The 17,774-nt window shown below is 46.4% G+C and overlaps 2 protein-coding genes across 2 annotated transcripts in view; both read left to right on the forward strand.

Moving 5' to 3' along the window:
• Positions 1 to 9,086, forward strand: part of LOC149340134 (methanethiol oxidase-like) — an 84,483-nt gene extending 75,397 nt beyond the window's left edge. Inside the window, exons 10-11 of the mRNA XM_089548889.1 lie at positions 6,642 to 6,787; positions 8,193 to 9,086. Coding sequence (XP_089405015.1) covers positions 6,642 to 6,787; positions 8,193 to 8,355 — 309 coding nt within the window. The 3' untranslated portion in view covers positions 8,356 to 9,086. The remainder of the gene's footprint in view (positions 1 to 6,641; positions 6,788 to 8,192) is intronic.
• Positions 9,087 to 15,827: 6,741 nt separating this feature from the next.
• The window catches only part of LOC149340135 (methanethiol oxidase-like), a 40,757-nt gene continuing 38,810 nt past the window's right edge, over positions 15,828 to 17,774 (forward strand). Inside the window, exon 1 of the mRNA XM_089548890.1 lies at positions 15,828 to 16,032. Within this exon, the coding sequence (XP_089405016.1) occupies positions 16,026 to 16,032 (7 nt within the window). The 5' untranslated portion in view covers positions 15,828 to 16,025. The remainder of the gene's footprint in view (positions 16,033 to 17,774) is intronic.

Genomic DNA, 17,774 nt, shown 5'->3' on the forward strand with positions numbered 1-17,774 from the left:
TGCTCCGAGTCGAAGAAATAACAAACAAAGCAGCGAAGCACCGCAGCCACGGCAATCGTTAATGCAAGCAGACGGTCGTCCCTAGCAATGAGATCTGCTAGCCAGCGCCGTTGTAACGACCACACGTCTTCTTTCCGAGCACTAACATTCGGAAAGGCGCGCTTAATCGGGCCGCCGCTAACTGCGCTAAACACATTACGGCTGGGCACGGCACCAGTTGTTGAAACTTTTCCCTCTTCGGAATCACCCTCGGTCGAGCGTTCGATAATTAGATTTTGGTCCGTTTGGTGCTTGATAAATTATGGATGGGATGAAAAAAAATTAGTTATAAAACAGTACGTGGCGGAATAAGTGCAACGTTGCTAAACTATACAGAACGACCGCACAAATAAGTGCGAAAGAGAAGAATAAAGCTAAAATGTTTTTCCAGTCATCGCGTGATCTCGTTTTCGCTTACAAAGTGCCGGCGTATGCTCGAGAAAACGTTGCATTGCAGAACTGTCTGCACCCACCACGCTTAATGATATTATTTTCTTTTCTTTTTCGTTTCAGAAAACAGTCGTTGCGCGCTCAGAATTATATTGAGGATGCCATGAAGATACGTAATGATAGTAATGCAATCTGCTCCGAAGCCCGTAAGCATTCATGAGTGGCTGCGGCACGGGTCAGCACTGCAAGAGAGAATATTATGCTTTCACTGAAGAGCGAGAAACTCACTGGCAGTTTGCGACCGAAGATGCCAACAGAGATGGTAACACGAGGTAGCATCAATGGCTGGCAAGATCAGCAGGCGCTGTGTCCTCTTGCTGTGTCCTGTCACTGTTCTCTCATTGTCCATTCAGTGCCTTCGTTCATGCTGCAAAATATTATTTTCTTCCATGAATAGCTTCGTGCTATTCACTCTTTGCTGAATAACGAAGACATGTTCTAGCTTATCCGGTTAAGCTCTCACTGCGACCAGGACCTCCGTACCTGATGGGGAAGTATTTAAGGTCTCCCTTCTCACAAAGTACGAGTTAGATGAAAATTTTTTCAATCCGATTGGGCCTTTCCATTCCCCAAATAGAGGCTGTGCTGCCGAAACCAGAGCTCTTAAATCACACCAGTTGGAAGGAAGGAAGGAAGGGAAAACTTCATTTTCACTAATGCTTTTCCTGCGGTTTGGGGGCATCTTCAGAGACGTCTTGATTCTATATCCCCAGGAGCCTTCTCTGTAGAAGTCGTCCGCCTCTAATCAATGGTCGGTTTCCCTCAGTCCAGGGCTCCGCTGGCCACTGCCGCCCGTTGAGCTCGCTGTACCAGACCTTGTTGGTCTTCACAGCGGTCGCTGGACAGCAGAGTCTCCCATTGCTCCGCACTCGGGTTTCGTATTTTGGGGACCACGTCTATGTTTTGGCCAGGCCCATGTGATGTAATATAGAGCAGGTTTTTCGTCGCACAAGGGACATTTGTCCGCGTATATCGTAGGGTGCATTTTGTTTAGTATATGTAGGTTTGGGAAAGAGTCTGTTTGTAATTGTCTCCAAGTGACAGCTTCCTCTCTGCTGAGAGATTTGTGTGGCGGGGGACATCGCATTCTTCTGCCTCTATAGTTTTGTAGTATGGCTGAGTATTCCCTGGGTGCTGGCGTGAGTTCCGCGGTCTTGTCGGATGCTCGGAAAGTAATGTATCCTCGAGCTATCGTGTCGGCCTCTTGGTTCCCTGCCACCCCCGTGTGCCCCGGTACCCACACAATTTTGTGTGGGATCTTGTCGTTTTGTTCTTCCTGGTTTTTAATTCTGTCGCTCGCTGCGAGGAGTATACGGAGCGCGTGACGACCTATCCTGCCATCCATGTAATTTCGGCAGGCTGTTTGAGAGTCCGTGAGTATTATTAGCGATACCAGTACCAGTTAGGATGCTCCACTTCAAAAAGTGACTAGTCCCAGCAGCCACTTTTCGAGGGCTTACGGATGGCGGCGCCATCTGGAAGCGGGCAATAAAAGGTGCTGCCATATGTCACCCTTACTTTCTGAAATGTGTTTATTTTTTTCCTCTTCGTTTACCTCTTAGTTTATGTCTCGGACTGTTGTACCTATGAATTTGTCTTAATGCACAGTCTGTTTCACTGATTTTTTGCCAGACGGTTGTGCGTTTATCAACGATCTTGAACTTTGCATGTTGAGCACAATTTACGATTGACCATGGTCTGGTCGTCACCATATTCCGTTAACCCCTAAAATTTGTACCAATCAGACAGCCGTTTTTTGGGACATGGACCCCATGAGAAGTTCGAAACTAATGATTAAGAGCTCTGAATGGAACGGCGTGCAGAAGTGTTTGCACGTGTCTTCAGGTAGGTTGAGACCGCGTGATTATGCTTTGTGCTCCTGCAGTGACGCTCCATGATTCCTTGATTCGTTCATGTTTTTTTGCGGGCGTATATTGCACTTCGTTTGAAGCAGACGTGGACAGTACATTTCCACGTCTTCTTTTGTTCTCTTTAGAGTCGTGCTTTTTCTTTTCTCTGGAATATTCAGTTTAGTTCACTTTCATTTTTCAGCAACCACTTGAACTTTCTACTGACCACATCAGATATAGAGTAGACAGGAGGGCTAGTTGGTGGCTCTTAACGCGACTAATCCTTCCAGTGTACGCCAAACACACGGACAGTTGGACAGCACACACCGCGGACGCTGGACTTCAGCTGTATTTCATTCAACAAAAATATTCCTTTGTATGCACTGTGCGGCGCTGGTGACCCATAGCCCACGAATACGTTTAGAAACAGGATGATAGTCATCCTGTCTAATTCTTTTTTTCCCAAGTGGAATTCGGCAAGAAAGAAGTAGGTACGTGAAGGCAAACTTGTCGGTTGCGTCAGCCACTTATACGGGAAAAAAATACGCAGATGTGAAAGAATGAACATGAGATGTCGGAAACGTAAGGTTTTGTTTGTTCTTGCTCTTTGAATGATTATCATCCTGCTCCTGAAAAGTATTCATGCACTAGGGGTCAGCAGCGCAGCGTAGTATATACGAGGCCTACTTTCGTGAAATAAAATTAATTTTAAGTCCAGCGTTCGTGGTGTGCACTCACCCTCTACCCGTGTGTTTTATGTGCATTTTCAAGTGTGGAAGTGAAAAGCGTCGTTAATAGTGTGTTTTGTGAAGGTCCGCTAATTAAGCGCCACACTGCAGCAAGGTAACTTCTGAAACCCTTAGAGGTCACTGGACTCCTACTCCAGTGGCAGGAGGTATATTTTATTTGGCCTGTGAGGTACATGTGGAAAGATTGCCAACATCATCAATAACACTAATTCCGTCTTCCCTTAACACCTTCAGCCGCCACTACCGCCATTACCACTACAATAACAAGCAAGGAAGCCTGGATTCATTACAAGACAGCATAACGATATGGGTTTCCTACTACAGCGAACACATAGAGAAAAGAACGCAGCACTAATTTTCGCTCAGAGTGTTCTATCACTGAGTTCATTTCTTTCCGAGCAGAACGAATTGACATTTCTTTGACAAAGTGCCGAGCCGGGCGTCTTCTGAGTCTCCTTCTTTCGTCCTCATGCATCGTCAGTTCATTTCACTCGCAAGTAAAGTGATCAGGAGAAAGTCAGGTGATTTCAGAGGAATAAGTTTTGTTAACGTCGATAGCACGCGAGCCGCACCGATATGCGAAGGTATCAAGAGCGCCGAAGCAAGCGAACGCATGCGGTGCGCTGTCTGCATTGCCGTGGTTAAACGCGATTGAATTATTCTAAAGGTGAGCGCAAAAAGACAAAGACAACTAAAAAGGCAGTGGTCAGAACTTTCGGAGCACGAAAAAGTCACAGTTGAAGACACGACAGTAGGAGACGCCAAGAAAAGAACGGCATCAATGAAGACGTCATCCCTGGTGCTCTGAATACGGCGAGTATTCTATCTGGCGCGCTTTCGTAACATACCATCGCGACGTAAAAACAGTTCGGCGTTCTCCCAAGGTAGTAAGCTTGCTCTATCGATTTGTCTCCGCAGACTACACGAAAAAAAAAAAAAAACTTAACGGTCCTTGGTCGGTAACGAATCATTGCTCCGACACATTTCCGCGCTTCAGCGAGCCGTGCCAAGGTACGCGCCTAATGTCCCGTTGCGGTTAACTGTCCTTGACGTAGTGAGCGGCACAGCAGTGTTAAATCACATCCTGTGTCACTAAAACCTTGCAGCGCTGTGAAAGGTAGAGCGAACGTGTCGGTAACCAAGCGTCGGAATCCCAAAACTATTTGCATGGCAGAACGTTTCGTCATTGTCAGCTGCCTGGGTCACGTGCGGAGAGCTGGCTGTCGTGATCGGCAGTGATCCGACCAGTCGCAAAAGTTCTTTCACGCGATCAGTTTTTGTAGGCTGCAACGCCTCTGCTAGCCTCTACATCACTGCTGCGGTTTGACTGAGGCAGAATGAAGACAGCGCTGCCTAGAGGTTTTTTCGCGCTCACAAAAATCTGTGCTAATGTTAGCGCCTTGCCTTTCATCACTTCCACCCTGCGCTCTTTGCCCAATTATGTGGCTACGAGAATGCATGCACGCGATGAAGGCCATCATCGTGGTCGTGGTGTTTCGGAATAGGGACTCCCAGCGCGCGGGTTTTTCGATTACTGGTCAAAATAAGTGGGAGGGGGGGGGGGGGGGGGACACTGACCTTCCCTTTCTAGCTCAGTCCCCTCCTGGTGCAATGATGCGAAGTAGCGCGTCGTCGGGTCGTCGTCGTGCTCGTCGAAGCGAGGGCATGGATGGCTCCCCGAGGTCCCACTACTCCCTTCAGTTCTTCCCTCTACTCTCCCCCCGCGCTCGGCGGTCGCCATTTTACTAAGGCCAACCCGTACTCTTCTTTGCAGAGTAGGCCGTGCTTCCATTAGCGTAGTCGACGTCTCTCGTGACTTCCAATTAATCGAGCGGCTCTCAACGCGCGTGCTTAGCCGTAGTTCACTCGCAGGCAACCTTTGTAGAGCCGCGCTGGCTGTACGCACGCCTTCTCTCATCTATGACGTGGTGTTTAGTTACAAATTACACGGCGTAGCATGATTTGCGCTAAACGAGAAAACAGAGTGAAAACTGATGTGGTCGGGGAGAAAAGAAAGAGGACAAATTTTTTAGAAAAATGTGCAAGTGACGGTAATTAGAAATAGGCCTACATAGGAAACTTCGGCCGCAGTGCATAAAGCCAAGTTGTGCAAGATTCGCTGTGGTGTGTACCAGTTGATGCGGCACGAAAAATTTTGCAATGAAATATAATGTTGGTCTTCGATTACGCTTTCGTCACACGCATTGCTGACATTCAGAGAGGGCTTCTAGTGAGGGACTTATACGAGCCCCGAGTGCTTCGTTCAGTGAAAGTGGAAGCTACACATATGCACCGCGTGTTGCTATGGACAAGCAGGGTTCGGAACCCTGTTTACTGCTTATCAGTTGCGGACGTCAGAGAACCCAGGATGAGAGTTTAGTCGGAGAGATAACGATAGATGCATAGAGTGAACGAAGTCAGTAACTACTGGTTCAGTTAATTTATTATTGGCAAATGACACTGGGAACAAAATGATAAACCAGCATTATTCCGAAGGTAATAACAGAGCTGTTTAATAATTGCCAAGATTTATGTCGCTGTGCTTGTGACTTTTGACTTTCTTTGTGGATGGAAATTGATGTTGCAGAGTTGAAAAATAAGGCTCCTTGTAGCAGCTGAAAGTACGGGTTGCAACTCCCGCTTGCTCAATGTGGAAGCTCTCAGAAACAGCTAGTGGGTGAATATATGTTTATATAAAACGCATGAGCAGAAAATTGTGGGAAATAAAACAGGGTCATCGTTTTTTTTTTTAAAGTGCGGGGACTACTCGAATGTGCCACTCATACCATGGTGTGATAGGGCAGCTTTTCTTTCTGTACGTTGGCAGGCAGTGTCTCAGAAGTAACACTAGCTAAAAAAAAAAAGAAAAATTGTGTAGCAAGGAAAAAATACAACGAAGGTGCATGACAGCGCTGTCGTTGACTTCCGGTATTCTTTGCTCGTTATTCCTTATTAGTTATTTCAGGTCATTTCTGTATGCATGAAATGAGCCACCGAGTTCCCTACTTTAATTGTGGGAGCCCCACAACGCCTGTCGTTTGCTAAACGCTCACTGGAACATTATTAGAGACACTGAGCATATTGGACACTTACATGTACTAGCGTAAACGTATACCGCTATTAGCCTATCGGCACTACGCGGAGATGCGAAAGGCTGCGGCGCGACTACGGATACGTCTCTAAGGACAGAGTTGCCTGTGCGCAGCGTGGCAGTATGTTCACTTAGCCCGGTTTTAAACTCGGCGATATCAGGTCGAGGCACCGCAATGGAAGTCGCTATAATATTATTCGTCCTGTCTGGTCGGCTCTAATGCCATATACATTAGGGAGGAATCCGGACTACTTCAAGCAGCTTTCCAGTAACCTTCTTTGCAATAGCAATCAAATAATGCGTAGTTAACATTAACACCGGTGGCATCATTTTATCATTGGCAGCATGATAATCATTGTCGTCACCAGCACCATCGTTACGATAATCTCATCTGCAATATCCTAATCGTGCATTAGGACAAACGCCCTAATGTTACATGGCTGCATTCTGCAATGAACGCAGGGACAGCCCGCCCGGTGCACCATACAGGGCAAACCCGTTCGAGGAGCAGCCCAGATGCTGCAGCTGAGTTTGGACGGCAAGCGGCTGTACGCCAGCACGACCCTGTACGGCCCCTGGGACAAGCAGTTCTACCCGGAGATGTGGGAGTGAGTGAATGCAGCGCTTCCTGATCATCATTACCCGGCACGAGAGCATGGAGAGAAGGCACGGGGAAGGCGGCAGGAACAGGCCGTCAACTGCCGTTTAATGGGGCACGACGCTCCTCTCTTGCTCCACACAGGAGAAAGGATATAAAGAAAAGGGATACGGATGCCACCTTCCCTTGATCGTCTTCTTAGTCCAAGTTGTTGTTATTGTTGTTGTCCAAGCTTCTACAGTGCGGCTGAAGAAAGAAATGTGTGAGCGCCAGTGTAGACAAATAGATTTCTGAGCAGGGTCTGCTCGACTGGTGCATAAGTACAGGAATATGCACTCCGCTCTATATTTCCTGTTTAAGCCATCTGAGTGGGGACGGCTTATTGCAGGCTGCGTGATTAAGAGCGTGGAATTGGAGCGCGTAAAGTAAAACGACATGCACAGGAAATCGGAAAACAAAATTGATCATATTGCGTTAACTGGATGCCAAGTGGCAGAAAAAAAAATAAATAAAAGGAGGGACGAGGCGAAGGCAGGAAAAAAAAATACACCCAGCAATTCTGGAAAAAACCATTTTTCAGCAGGAAAGAGTTTATGAACGCAAATTTTTCCCATATTCCAAGGTTTCAGTATAAAAGTAAATATATCTTCAGTTCTGCCTTCGGCAGGCTCGCATTTGTTTGCTATTAACATTTCTGCTGTCGTCAAAAACGTTCCCCATTGGTTTCCTACGGCAGTCTTATCTACTTGGTGCGAACGATGGAAATGCTTTAAACGAAAGCTTTTGGGAAGCATCGTAAGAATGAGACATTACCTTCAGTATTTGCATAACAGTGCCTTAGATTATTCAAATATTCAGATTGTTTTGTCCAAGAATGCTGGACTTGAAGACATAAAGAATGAAACTATTAACGAAAAAATGGGCTTGATATTCCCGCACAATTTTTCTTCTTCAAATGATACATGCGTGAAAGTGCTACCTTAGAAGGCGCGTTTAGTAATCTAATAAAGGACAAGGAAAAGATGTTATATGGTTTCGCTCTCGATATGCTTGTCATTTGTACAAGCGTTGTACGTTTTAGCAACAAAATGTGAGGATTTCCCCTTAAATACAGTTATTTTCATCCTAGGCTGACAATGCATGACTAAAAAAATTAAAAGAAGCTGAATTATACATATTGAGCCTCCAGTTTCGGTGCGGCACCGGCTCAAGCAATGTATATTGAAAAAAAAAATTGTGGTTTGCCTTACAACGTGAAAACACCACTGATGTTTCGTGGCGTCACGCTTATACCAGAGCCTTCATAGTATACGGCAAGCGTGTATTTTTCTTTCGTCAAGTTCGCGCTGACTTCACGCTGACGGAGCAACGGCTGTGAGAAATTTACCGTAGCCTCACTTGGGTTGCGGGTGCAGGCAAGGCGGGATGGTGATTCGTATGAACGCGGACACGGTCAAAGGAGGGCTCTCCATCGACCAGGGCTTCCTCGTGGACTTCAGCGAAGAGCCTGACGGGCCGTCACTCGGACACGAGATACGGCTTCCCGGCGGGGACTCGACGTCCGACATCTGGATATGAAAGCGCAAATGGCTACATTGAAACATGAAGCTTGGGACACGCCTTACTTGTTATTTCCATACGGAATCGCTTGTCAGCAATTTCATAAAGGGCGAGAGATAGAAACCATTCTACGTAAGTAAAAAAGCGCAGCCCATTATAATGACAACCTATGTCTTTCAATTGAGCTTTATGAAAACGAAGTTTTGCGGCTACTGATTAAGTCAAAGACGACGTATTTCGAAGTTATTCCGGAGACCTCCACTACGGCACCTCTTTCTCTCTTCCTTCTTTCACTCCTACCTTCCTCCCTCCCTTCCCTTACGGCGCGGTTCAGGTGTCCGCCGAGATAGGTGAGACACATAATGCGCCATTTCCTTTCCTCAAAAACCAAGTTACCAACTTACCAATTTACGACGTGATTATAATGTCTGTGCCCAAGTGGGTTCCTTGTTGACGATATTATGTAAACAAGGAACTCGTATAGGCTCCGAAACAGCGATCCCATCGTCTCTAGCTTGGGCAGTGTCTTCAATGTTTCGTTTCCATTTATGATACCTGACCGTAAGAAGTGGCATTGAACACTTGATTAAATAGAGCTTTATCTTTGAAGTTTGGAAATGATTGAATGCCGAGAGAAACACAGGCTAGGCATGAATGTTTGATGTCGGTCCTGCCTGTCCAGGATGGTTTAAACTGTTTCCACTTTCCGCATGGAGCGATGATGGTGGAGTCTGTATTTCCAAGAGACATCATGCCGATTAAACAAGCTTTCAAAGCTAAAATCATTGCTCATGTATCATTGTGCACATTGTCCCGGAACACCGAGGAAGGCGACGATGGTGGGCATTGAGGAGCTTGTTCCTGAAACGAAGCTTTCTAGCGTAAAGCCCACCGCATGTCTGGAGAAAATGAGTGAGGCAGGCATCGTTATATAACTGACAGTGCCTGTTACGCCATCTGTAAGAAGCATCTATAAGCAATAAGTGTAAATTGGCAGACAGCGTAAAGTGCACACAACACATGATACGGTGTTTTTTTTTTCGCTGTAGTTATGCGCCCCAAGAGTGCAAATTGGCTCGCTGCGCAAAGTGTACAGAAAACATGATTAGGTGTTTGTTTGTTTTTTTGCTGTAGTTATGCGCTGCACGATTTCTATGAACCTTTACCACGTCTTTCAAACCTGACCTGCCAGACACCCAACAACAGACTGATTAGCGAAGTGAATGTCGCAGGTAAATTTAGTATCACTTCGGTATCCACTCAAGCTGACTGATTTTTCAGTTGAGTAGCGTAACATATGCTTTGCAAAGCAGCATTACTGCTGCTGTATACTAATTGCGAATTTTGTCGAGAATAGAAAGCTTTGGCCTCTTGTTCAAAACATTACTTTGCGTGTAACAACAGGGGAGCTGACGACTGCAGTAAAAATATGAAAACATAAGCATAATGAAGAAAGCAAAAGTAAGCATACAAGTGAATACGACTGACTAATACGCAGCGAAGGGGTCTTCTTGCTGGCACGCTGAGAGTATCAGGAGCTATAGCTTTGTGCCACGATGGCCAGCTGAACCCAAGAAATTGTTTTAAACGTAAGGAGAGCACAGTGCACCTGTTTGATGTGCAGAAACATAAACTATTGTATGTTTATGCGCATCTGCAAAAACTCACTCAATGCCTGAGCACTCGTTCAGAACTTAAACAGTGTCAAAATATTATCAGCAAAAAAATTCAGCTGAAAACAACTCATTACTCACACTTTCTTTTACTTCGCCATTCGTGAGTGTCCGGTTTCCGCATTTTCAATTTGACCATCGACATTGCGTCATCTGTGGACGAATATCCTTCAATAAACCATTCAGAACACGGAGGGGAGATTCGCTTGCATGTAGTTTGCTCTTTTACGTTAAAACCACGACTCTGAAACACGTTGAGAAACGTATAACTGGACGTATTACTGCTGTCATTAATAAGAAAATAGCAACTCACTCTGAAGCTTACGCAATGCAAGATCATGCGCTTAATTATGAGGCCAGTAACCAAAGGTGGTGCGGCCACTAACCACACATATCGTTGGCTCGCCGTCGCTGCCCATTCTGTCTACATCCGCGGACAGCGATCATCCCGAAAGAAAGAATTCCCCGAATCAATTTTGAATGGATCCGGTTAAGCACGAAGCACGAACACCGGCTCACCTAGACGTCGTTACCGCCAACAGAGATGGCAATGTCTGAGCTGTTGAAAATAAAGAACGGTGGGGATTCTGCTGGTGCGAAGAGTGTTACTGTGAGTGTAAATATTTTGGCGCCTATAACGACAATCCAAAGGCAGCTTCACTGTTGTTTGTTTTGTAGGCTCTGTACAGGAACGATCCCGCCTCAAATATAGTTCAGTAATGAAATGAATGATCCATACATGTTACTACCTACATGTACGATCAGCGGGCTCCGAATGACTCTGCGAGACAGGAAGCAAAATGAGTGCCTTGCTTTTCTTTATCGGACTTACTTGCACCACCAGCGTTGTTGTGAATGGTTGCCCGAACGCGCATGCGCGACTCAAGGGAAAAAAAAGACCACCTTTAGCACCTGCACGGACACGCTGCAATGAATGCCAGTGTTTCTGCCACAGGAACTGAGTACCACTTTACTAATTCAAGGCTAATCCTGCCTGTATCTCTATCCTCCATGAGTATTGTTATCTGGCAGCTGAGGGCATCTTTACGCTAGACAAGTCAAGTGGTGCTCTGGTTAGGATTTGTTGTGGTTCAAGCTCCCTATGTTGCTCGAAGCGTCCTCCCAAGGCGCTGTGCTCTCTCGGAGGTACATATGCGAATTGTGACCTATAACAAGTGGCCTTAACTTTCCGGGGTACTATGCTATCGTTAGGAATAGCAGAAAACCAGCATTAATTAGCGTGCAAGTCAAGCTATGAACTTCAGATTCAATGGTACTGCCAACAAAGAGCTATCTTCAAGAGAAATGTTGTGTCGCTTATGGGCACTGATGATTGCACAATTGCTTTCATTGGCTGCTTAGGCGTTAACGTACTTGAGTACAGGTGAGGCAGCCAGTGGATGTGGAGCGTGACTCACATAATGAGCTGTTATGTCAAGCTTGCACAATTCTCCCTCAGGTCAGTAAAATCAAAACAAATTTGTTTTAAAGGTTTGGGTGTAATAAGAGAGGCAGAATCGCAAGTTGTTACAAATAGAATCAACTCTTGAGAAGTGCCTGCTAAGTGCCTGCAAATGAAGCAAGATAATAATAAAGCGCCAGAATAGTTTGCTCCTTTTCACGAACGAAGTTCTAGTCACAGCTGTACCGCCGCAAGGGGTCTGTCGGAAATGGGCAGGTTCGAATTTCATGCAAAATAAGCTGTGGCTGCTTGTCACCTTCAGATATCGTGAACAATTTAAGAGAAAATGGAATGAGGGAATGTAGAGAAAGCCAGCCTTTATAAACCTGGATAACAACAAAATAAATCGTAAAGATCGCAAGAGTAATCACGTCCGGCCTAGTCTGGTGCAACTATTTTAGCAACTCCACCGGATGTGGCACTTGAAAATTGATGAAGTGGTTCAGTGCAATAATTGCACTATGATTGTGCGTGCGCACTGGATGAATTTACGCTCGTAAAGTCTACACAAAAGTACAAGGAGCGTTTGCATGTCTTATCACATCAGTTTAGCCAAAGTGGCCAACTAGTAAATTATAATATTACCTTTCCTGAAGCCGCGAAGCGGTGCTAAGTATTTACTTGACAACTGACGTTCTCACGCTTCGACTTCATGATGAATCAATGCGCAGCATTGTTATACGACGTGCAATATTATCTTGAAAGAAGTATGCGACACGTATTTCAATAAAAACGACAACGCATCTCTGCACTTTTCGTAATCCCTGCTGTGCAGTTTTTGAAGCTATAATTCGCATGAATTCGGTTTGAACATCAACGAGGACTTGTACGATGGACGAATATTATCCAGTAAATGCTTCTGAGAATGCCAGCGAGGTGGTGATATGCGGTTTGATTTCTCTTGCTCATGTCAAAAGATAAATGTACGCTTGACGTGAAAGCAATCTATTTGGGTGGCTTTCTCACCCCGACTCAATTACCAGAAAACGATGTCCCACGACGGCTTTGCTTTTCGTACCTTAGGACAGATATCGCATTGCTCTTTCATATCAGGTATTCACTGCTATGTGCACAGCAACCAGCGGAACCATTAGGCTAGCTACACTTCCTCACCTGTTGATTGCACAACAGATAATGAAGCGACTTAAACAAATCCCCGGAAGAATATTCGACGGATTGGTTAGGTATTATCTCATGACCATGGACCTATTTTAATTTTGTTGGCGTCGCTAGCAACATAGCTGTTGATGACTTGGTCAGCAAAAAATAAAGATAAACAGCGAAATGCCAGCTTGAACAACGAGCCCTGCAGTAAGTGCGATTATTGAATGGAGGCACGACGCCTCGACAGTCCTTTGTGGTTTCATTATGCACGGTCTGTGACAAAAAATCCGAACAGCCAAGGAAAACTTATAATGAACAATAACGCTTCCAGGCCCACCAGACTGGTCGACGAGAGCCCACCGAGGGCCCACCAGATTTGACGAGAACCAATCAGATAGCATGCCGTAAGAACTAAACTGTCCGAACCCGAGATATGTCGGTTCAAATAAATTCAATTCATTAATTTCAACCCGAAATTTTAAAATACTTTTTGTTTCTTGTTGAACGTCTTCAAATGATTCGGTGTTATCCACGGCTTTATTTTTTTCTTTAGCTTTGCTTTCTTATATGAGAAACAGTCATTATAGTCGAAACAGAATATGAGTAAGATTGTGGATTCCAAGAGAAAGCAAACGTAGCAGGGGACGGCAGAAAGTTAGGTGGGCGGATGAGGTTAAGAAGTTTGCGGGGATACAGTGGCGGCAACTGACAAAGGACAGGGTTAATTGGAGAGACATGGGAGAGGCCTTTGCCCTGCAGTGGGTGTAGTCAGGCTGATGATGATGATGATGATGATGATAATGTGCTATAAGCATCAAACGCACTTTTCTCGTTATAAAGAGGGGACCAGTCACTGTTTAACTGGCGCGCCCGAAATTATTCCATATTATCATTTAACATGTTCATATACAGTCTTGCTTTCCTTATTTTTTCTTGTGGCGTAAAGCTAGAGTACATGATAAAGACTGAACAATGGTCACGTGTGTCGCAGCATATTGTGCCAGCTATATGTAAGGGAGCGTCTACGTTGACGATAAAAGGATCGAGGACTGATTGGCCTGTCTCGGTTACCCACGTGGGTTATTAATGACGTAATGAAAGCGGGAAGCCCGAGCTTGCTACTGAACACGTGAGGAAGAGTGAGAGAAAGAATAAACTTTATTGAGAAACAGGTCGTTAGAGTTGTTTGACGATTAGATGGGTGGAGGTCCTCATTACAGAACGGCCCAAGCTGCTTCACGAGCCTGCTAATGAGCTTTAGCTGATCTACCAAGGATACGCTAGTCAGCTGAGCCTCACACTATTCGCAAGGCCTACGTGTCGTCTTTAAAGGCTCAGGCTTGCCTGCACACCCCCACGAATCGTGGAAAAGTGTGGGACTTGTGTCATACCAGGGGAAGGTGTCAGGATATTGAGAAGAATACATTTTACAGTGTTAATGTAGGTTTCGAAATGAGTTTGTTTCTATATGGCGCCAGGCTACAGCATTTGCTGTGCTTAGCTTTTTGTGTGGTTGTGGGTACCTCCTGCAGCTAAGACGCCTTTCTAGTCATTCGCTATATGTGAATGGAAGGGGTGTGGGGTGAGGATAGGAAGGACGCGCTCTGTTAATTAGCGCTCGAGCTAGGTTATGTGCCGCCTCGTTTGCCCTCTAACCCTGCATGACCCGGCGTCCAAATAATGCGAGTCATTTCCAACTGCGTTATTACTTATTAGTTGTAAATGACTTAAAGGCAGCATATATGCTACTGGCGCTTGTCGCCGCATGAAATACAGCGCAACTTATGCTCACATATCGTCAATATGCAGAGTTCAAGCCTTTAAGAAACTTCCTTAGCAGAAAAAGATTCACACTAGTAGACGAGCCCCATGAGAAAATGTTTGCAAACATCACGTAAATTTTTGTTTAGTGGTGCTGCTCCAAGCACTTCCGCCTCCGTAGGCCAGATGATAAGCAGATGCCGGGCTGCCTCAGCCCGAGCCGGTGGCGTTTACATGAACTCGTTTCTGTCGGGCCTAGATCACCGCTAGCGATGCCAGGACGAAGAGTTCTCGGTTCTCTGCGCAGCACCAGCCCGAGCAGAGAGGAGGCACCGGCACGGCGCAGCTTATACATGCCCCCTCCAAACGGGACGGGCCGACTCAACCTCCACTGTAGTCGGGCTGGGTCAGCCGGACAGCTGTTTATCAGCCCTACAGGCCTACTCGACTCTATTTGGTCGGGTTCATGTAAACAACGCCCAGTGTATTCTAGTCATCGGCACGCTTCAAGGCGTATCCTAAACTCGCCGTGAAGCCAATCTCCTCCACTTGGAATCTTGAGCAGGAAGACGATACGACGAACGCGTACGCCGCGCTAGACACGTTGTCTCAGACCGGTCGCTCTCGCTCTCAACCGGCAGAGAGAGAGAGAGAAAGGAGAAAGAGAGAGGGCTGCCGTGCTGCAGTGAATGCGACGCTTCTTTCCGGCAGCCGGCGGAATGTGGTAACACAGGATGGGCACGACGCAACTGCCGGCATGTTGTTCCACTATAGTTCCGTGCAGCATCGCGGATTCACAGCATGCTGACAGCATCCAGCGCGATGCTTTAAAGGTGATTTACACACTGCGCAGAAATTCAAACATGTAAAATTCTACATTTACGCTTGTTCTGGGCGCTGGAATCTTGAGGTTGATCTATGACTGAAACGAGCCGGGCAACAAAACAACAAAACTGTTTCGGGTCGGAATTCCTATATTTTTCTTTTCTGTACTGAAAGCAGCAGTTGCTCTTTGCCCGCTTCATTGGTTATAGCGTTTATTCCGCAGTGCACGAAGTCCAGGGTTCTATACTCAGCCTCAAATGGCGCATCTCCATGCAGGTGGAAGGAAAAAAAAAACAAAATGCCCTGTTCTGGGCGTTTTTCCTAATATTTTAGGAACGCTTTTCCACTTTAAGCTCTCTGTGCGGGTTCACAGAGGAGCGTCTGCCCGAGAGTGCGATTCATTTAGACCACTACCGTTTTCGGGCTTCCGTAGGAAAGTGGCAAAGGTGCGAGCGGCGTCCGCTCGGTTTCAACCAAAGGAAGTCTAGGTAGGATGCCGAGCGGGCATCCAGGCAGGCTACAGCTTCTGTAGCGCCACCGGTGGCATCCACCTTGCCGGTGGCAGCTTTCTTTTTTTCCGGCAGCCGCGGCGCTGCTTGTTTTGGCCTCCTCTCCACCGACCTTCAATCCAGCTGCGCACCAGGGCGCACCACATCACGTGCTGCTGCCGCCGCATCAAACAAGCTGCAGTCGTTGCAGCTGGATACGCTGTTTTGCCTCTTGCGCCGCTCGCTCACGTGTCGACTGACGCCGGCGCCGATAGCGGACTGCCGGCCAGCAACACACTTCAGCACACTCGTTCGCCAACGGCCGTCTCGGTTATCGCCCGCGCTGCACTCGGAGCTCGTCGTTTGAAAAGGAGAATGGCAGGTGAGTTAAAGCGCTTTCTATTTCTTTTTCCTCGTTTGTCTGGTTCGTTGGCTGGTACCGAGACAAACGTTTGTTGAGAGGCTTGAAAGCTTCCGCTTCGAGTTCAAAGCATGTGTCACGCCCCCCTTTTTGGACGTGGTATACAAGAGTTTTGGTCTGAAATAATGAAGCATATAAGCTTCGCAGCGTATAAGTATTCGCCGAGTTGCGAAGCCTTGTAGTACACGATCCACTTTTAGCGTAATTTGCGAATACGACTGAAAGCCGCTGGCGCCCTTCCTCCGCGGGAGAAGTCAGCGCATGGGTTAGATCCACCGTGGTTAGATCTTATTTTTTTCGCCGGCATAACTTTTTCTTTTTATGCTTTGATTGTTCAAGAAGCTGTCTCTGCGCACTGAATGAGAATGTGGCACTTAAAGAACCCAGGTTCTGTTTATTACTCCGCGACTAAGTGCATATATAGGCCATATTTACGTAAATGGGCCCCATAAAGGGCATTCCATTAGCTCTGGCGAACGTGCATTGTTTTTGCGTAACCCCCCTGCGGCGCTTGATGTCACGGTTGAACAAACGTTTCCTGGTGCGGTCAACAGTTTCCCACTGTTGTCGTCGCTCCAACTCTGAGCTCGCTGCCGGCGGTTGGGACTTGCGTTAATGCTTTCGGTGCACGCAACGAATGTCATCTGTTGGTGAACGCATGTTGAGCCGTCACTGCCAGCCAAATCTTTACAACTAAGGTTTGGCTGAATGCGCAGGCGCCCTTAATTGTCTCCGAAAGTAGCGCGGCGCACACCAGCGGACGGTACTCGTATGTGGGCGTGAACCGGATAAATCCTTCCTCGTACGATTTTACGCTGACTGTCTTTGCACTCATCACTGTCATGTTATGCATTTTATCGCAATTAAAATGTTTTTCCATTTTCAGGCATGCCGATTGCTACATGAGCACTTGAGCTTGAATCTAGAATAGCCGCCTCTATTCGCTTTTATCTTGAGGGGGATTGTCTAGAGCCTCTATCTGGAGGTCACTGAAGCCATGCAGTCGCACTTACCTGTAATTCATGCTACACTTGAGCTAACTGTAGCTCAGACTTGCTCGGCAGAGTGTCAACGTATTCAACAAAGTCTGGATGTTCAGACGCTTCACATTTGAAACAGACTGGTGGGCTTTCATACGTTCCAAATATCCTGTCTTTGAATCTTTCCTCAGTGGAATGTGGTTCCTATTCGGCTGCTCTACACCATCGTATTCCTCTCCCAGGCTCATATTCTCTTAAGCGATATTAACTATCTTTTCGTTCTTTCTGAACCTCAGGATTTCACGAACTTCGCGCTTTAATTGCTTACTGGTGAACGGCTGTGCGCAGCATTCAGAAACATTTAATCCTTTAGAGGCTATACAGAGACACTCCCCTTAGCAGTATACTTCAAGCACTACCTGCAGTATATCACCTAACTCGGATAACTCAGGCACTGCAGATAACCATTCCACACCCACTATGGCAGTGTCGTCTTCAATGCATGGTTGCGAAAACGACCGCACCTCAGTACTGACAAATGGAGCAACCACACTCATGTGGACTTCGACGTAGTGCCTTCAAGTTACTTTAAAATCTACTTCGTCATTAATGGAGCATTGTCATGGCGAATTGACTTGAGCCGTTCTACGGGAGCGCAGTGGTGCGGGTTTTTTTTTCTTTTTAGTTGGGCGAGGTGTGCAAACAGCATCTTTCGATCAGTCT

The sequence above is a fragment of the Amblyomma mixtum genome, chromosome 6 (genome assembly GCF_055824585.1).
Source record: "Amblyomma mixtum isolate Tamu chromosome 6, ASM5582458v1, whole genome shotgun sequence".
In the NCBI taxonomy this organism is placed as follows: Eukaryota; Metazoa; Arthropoda; class Arachnida; order Ixodida; family Ixodidae; genus Amblyomma; species Amblyomma mixtum.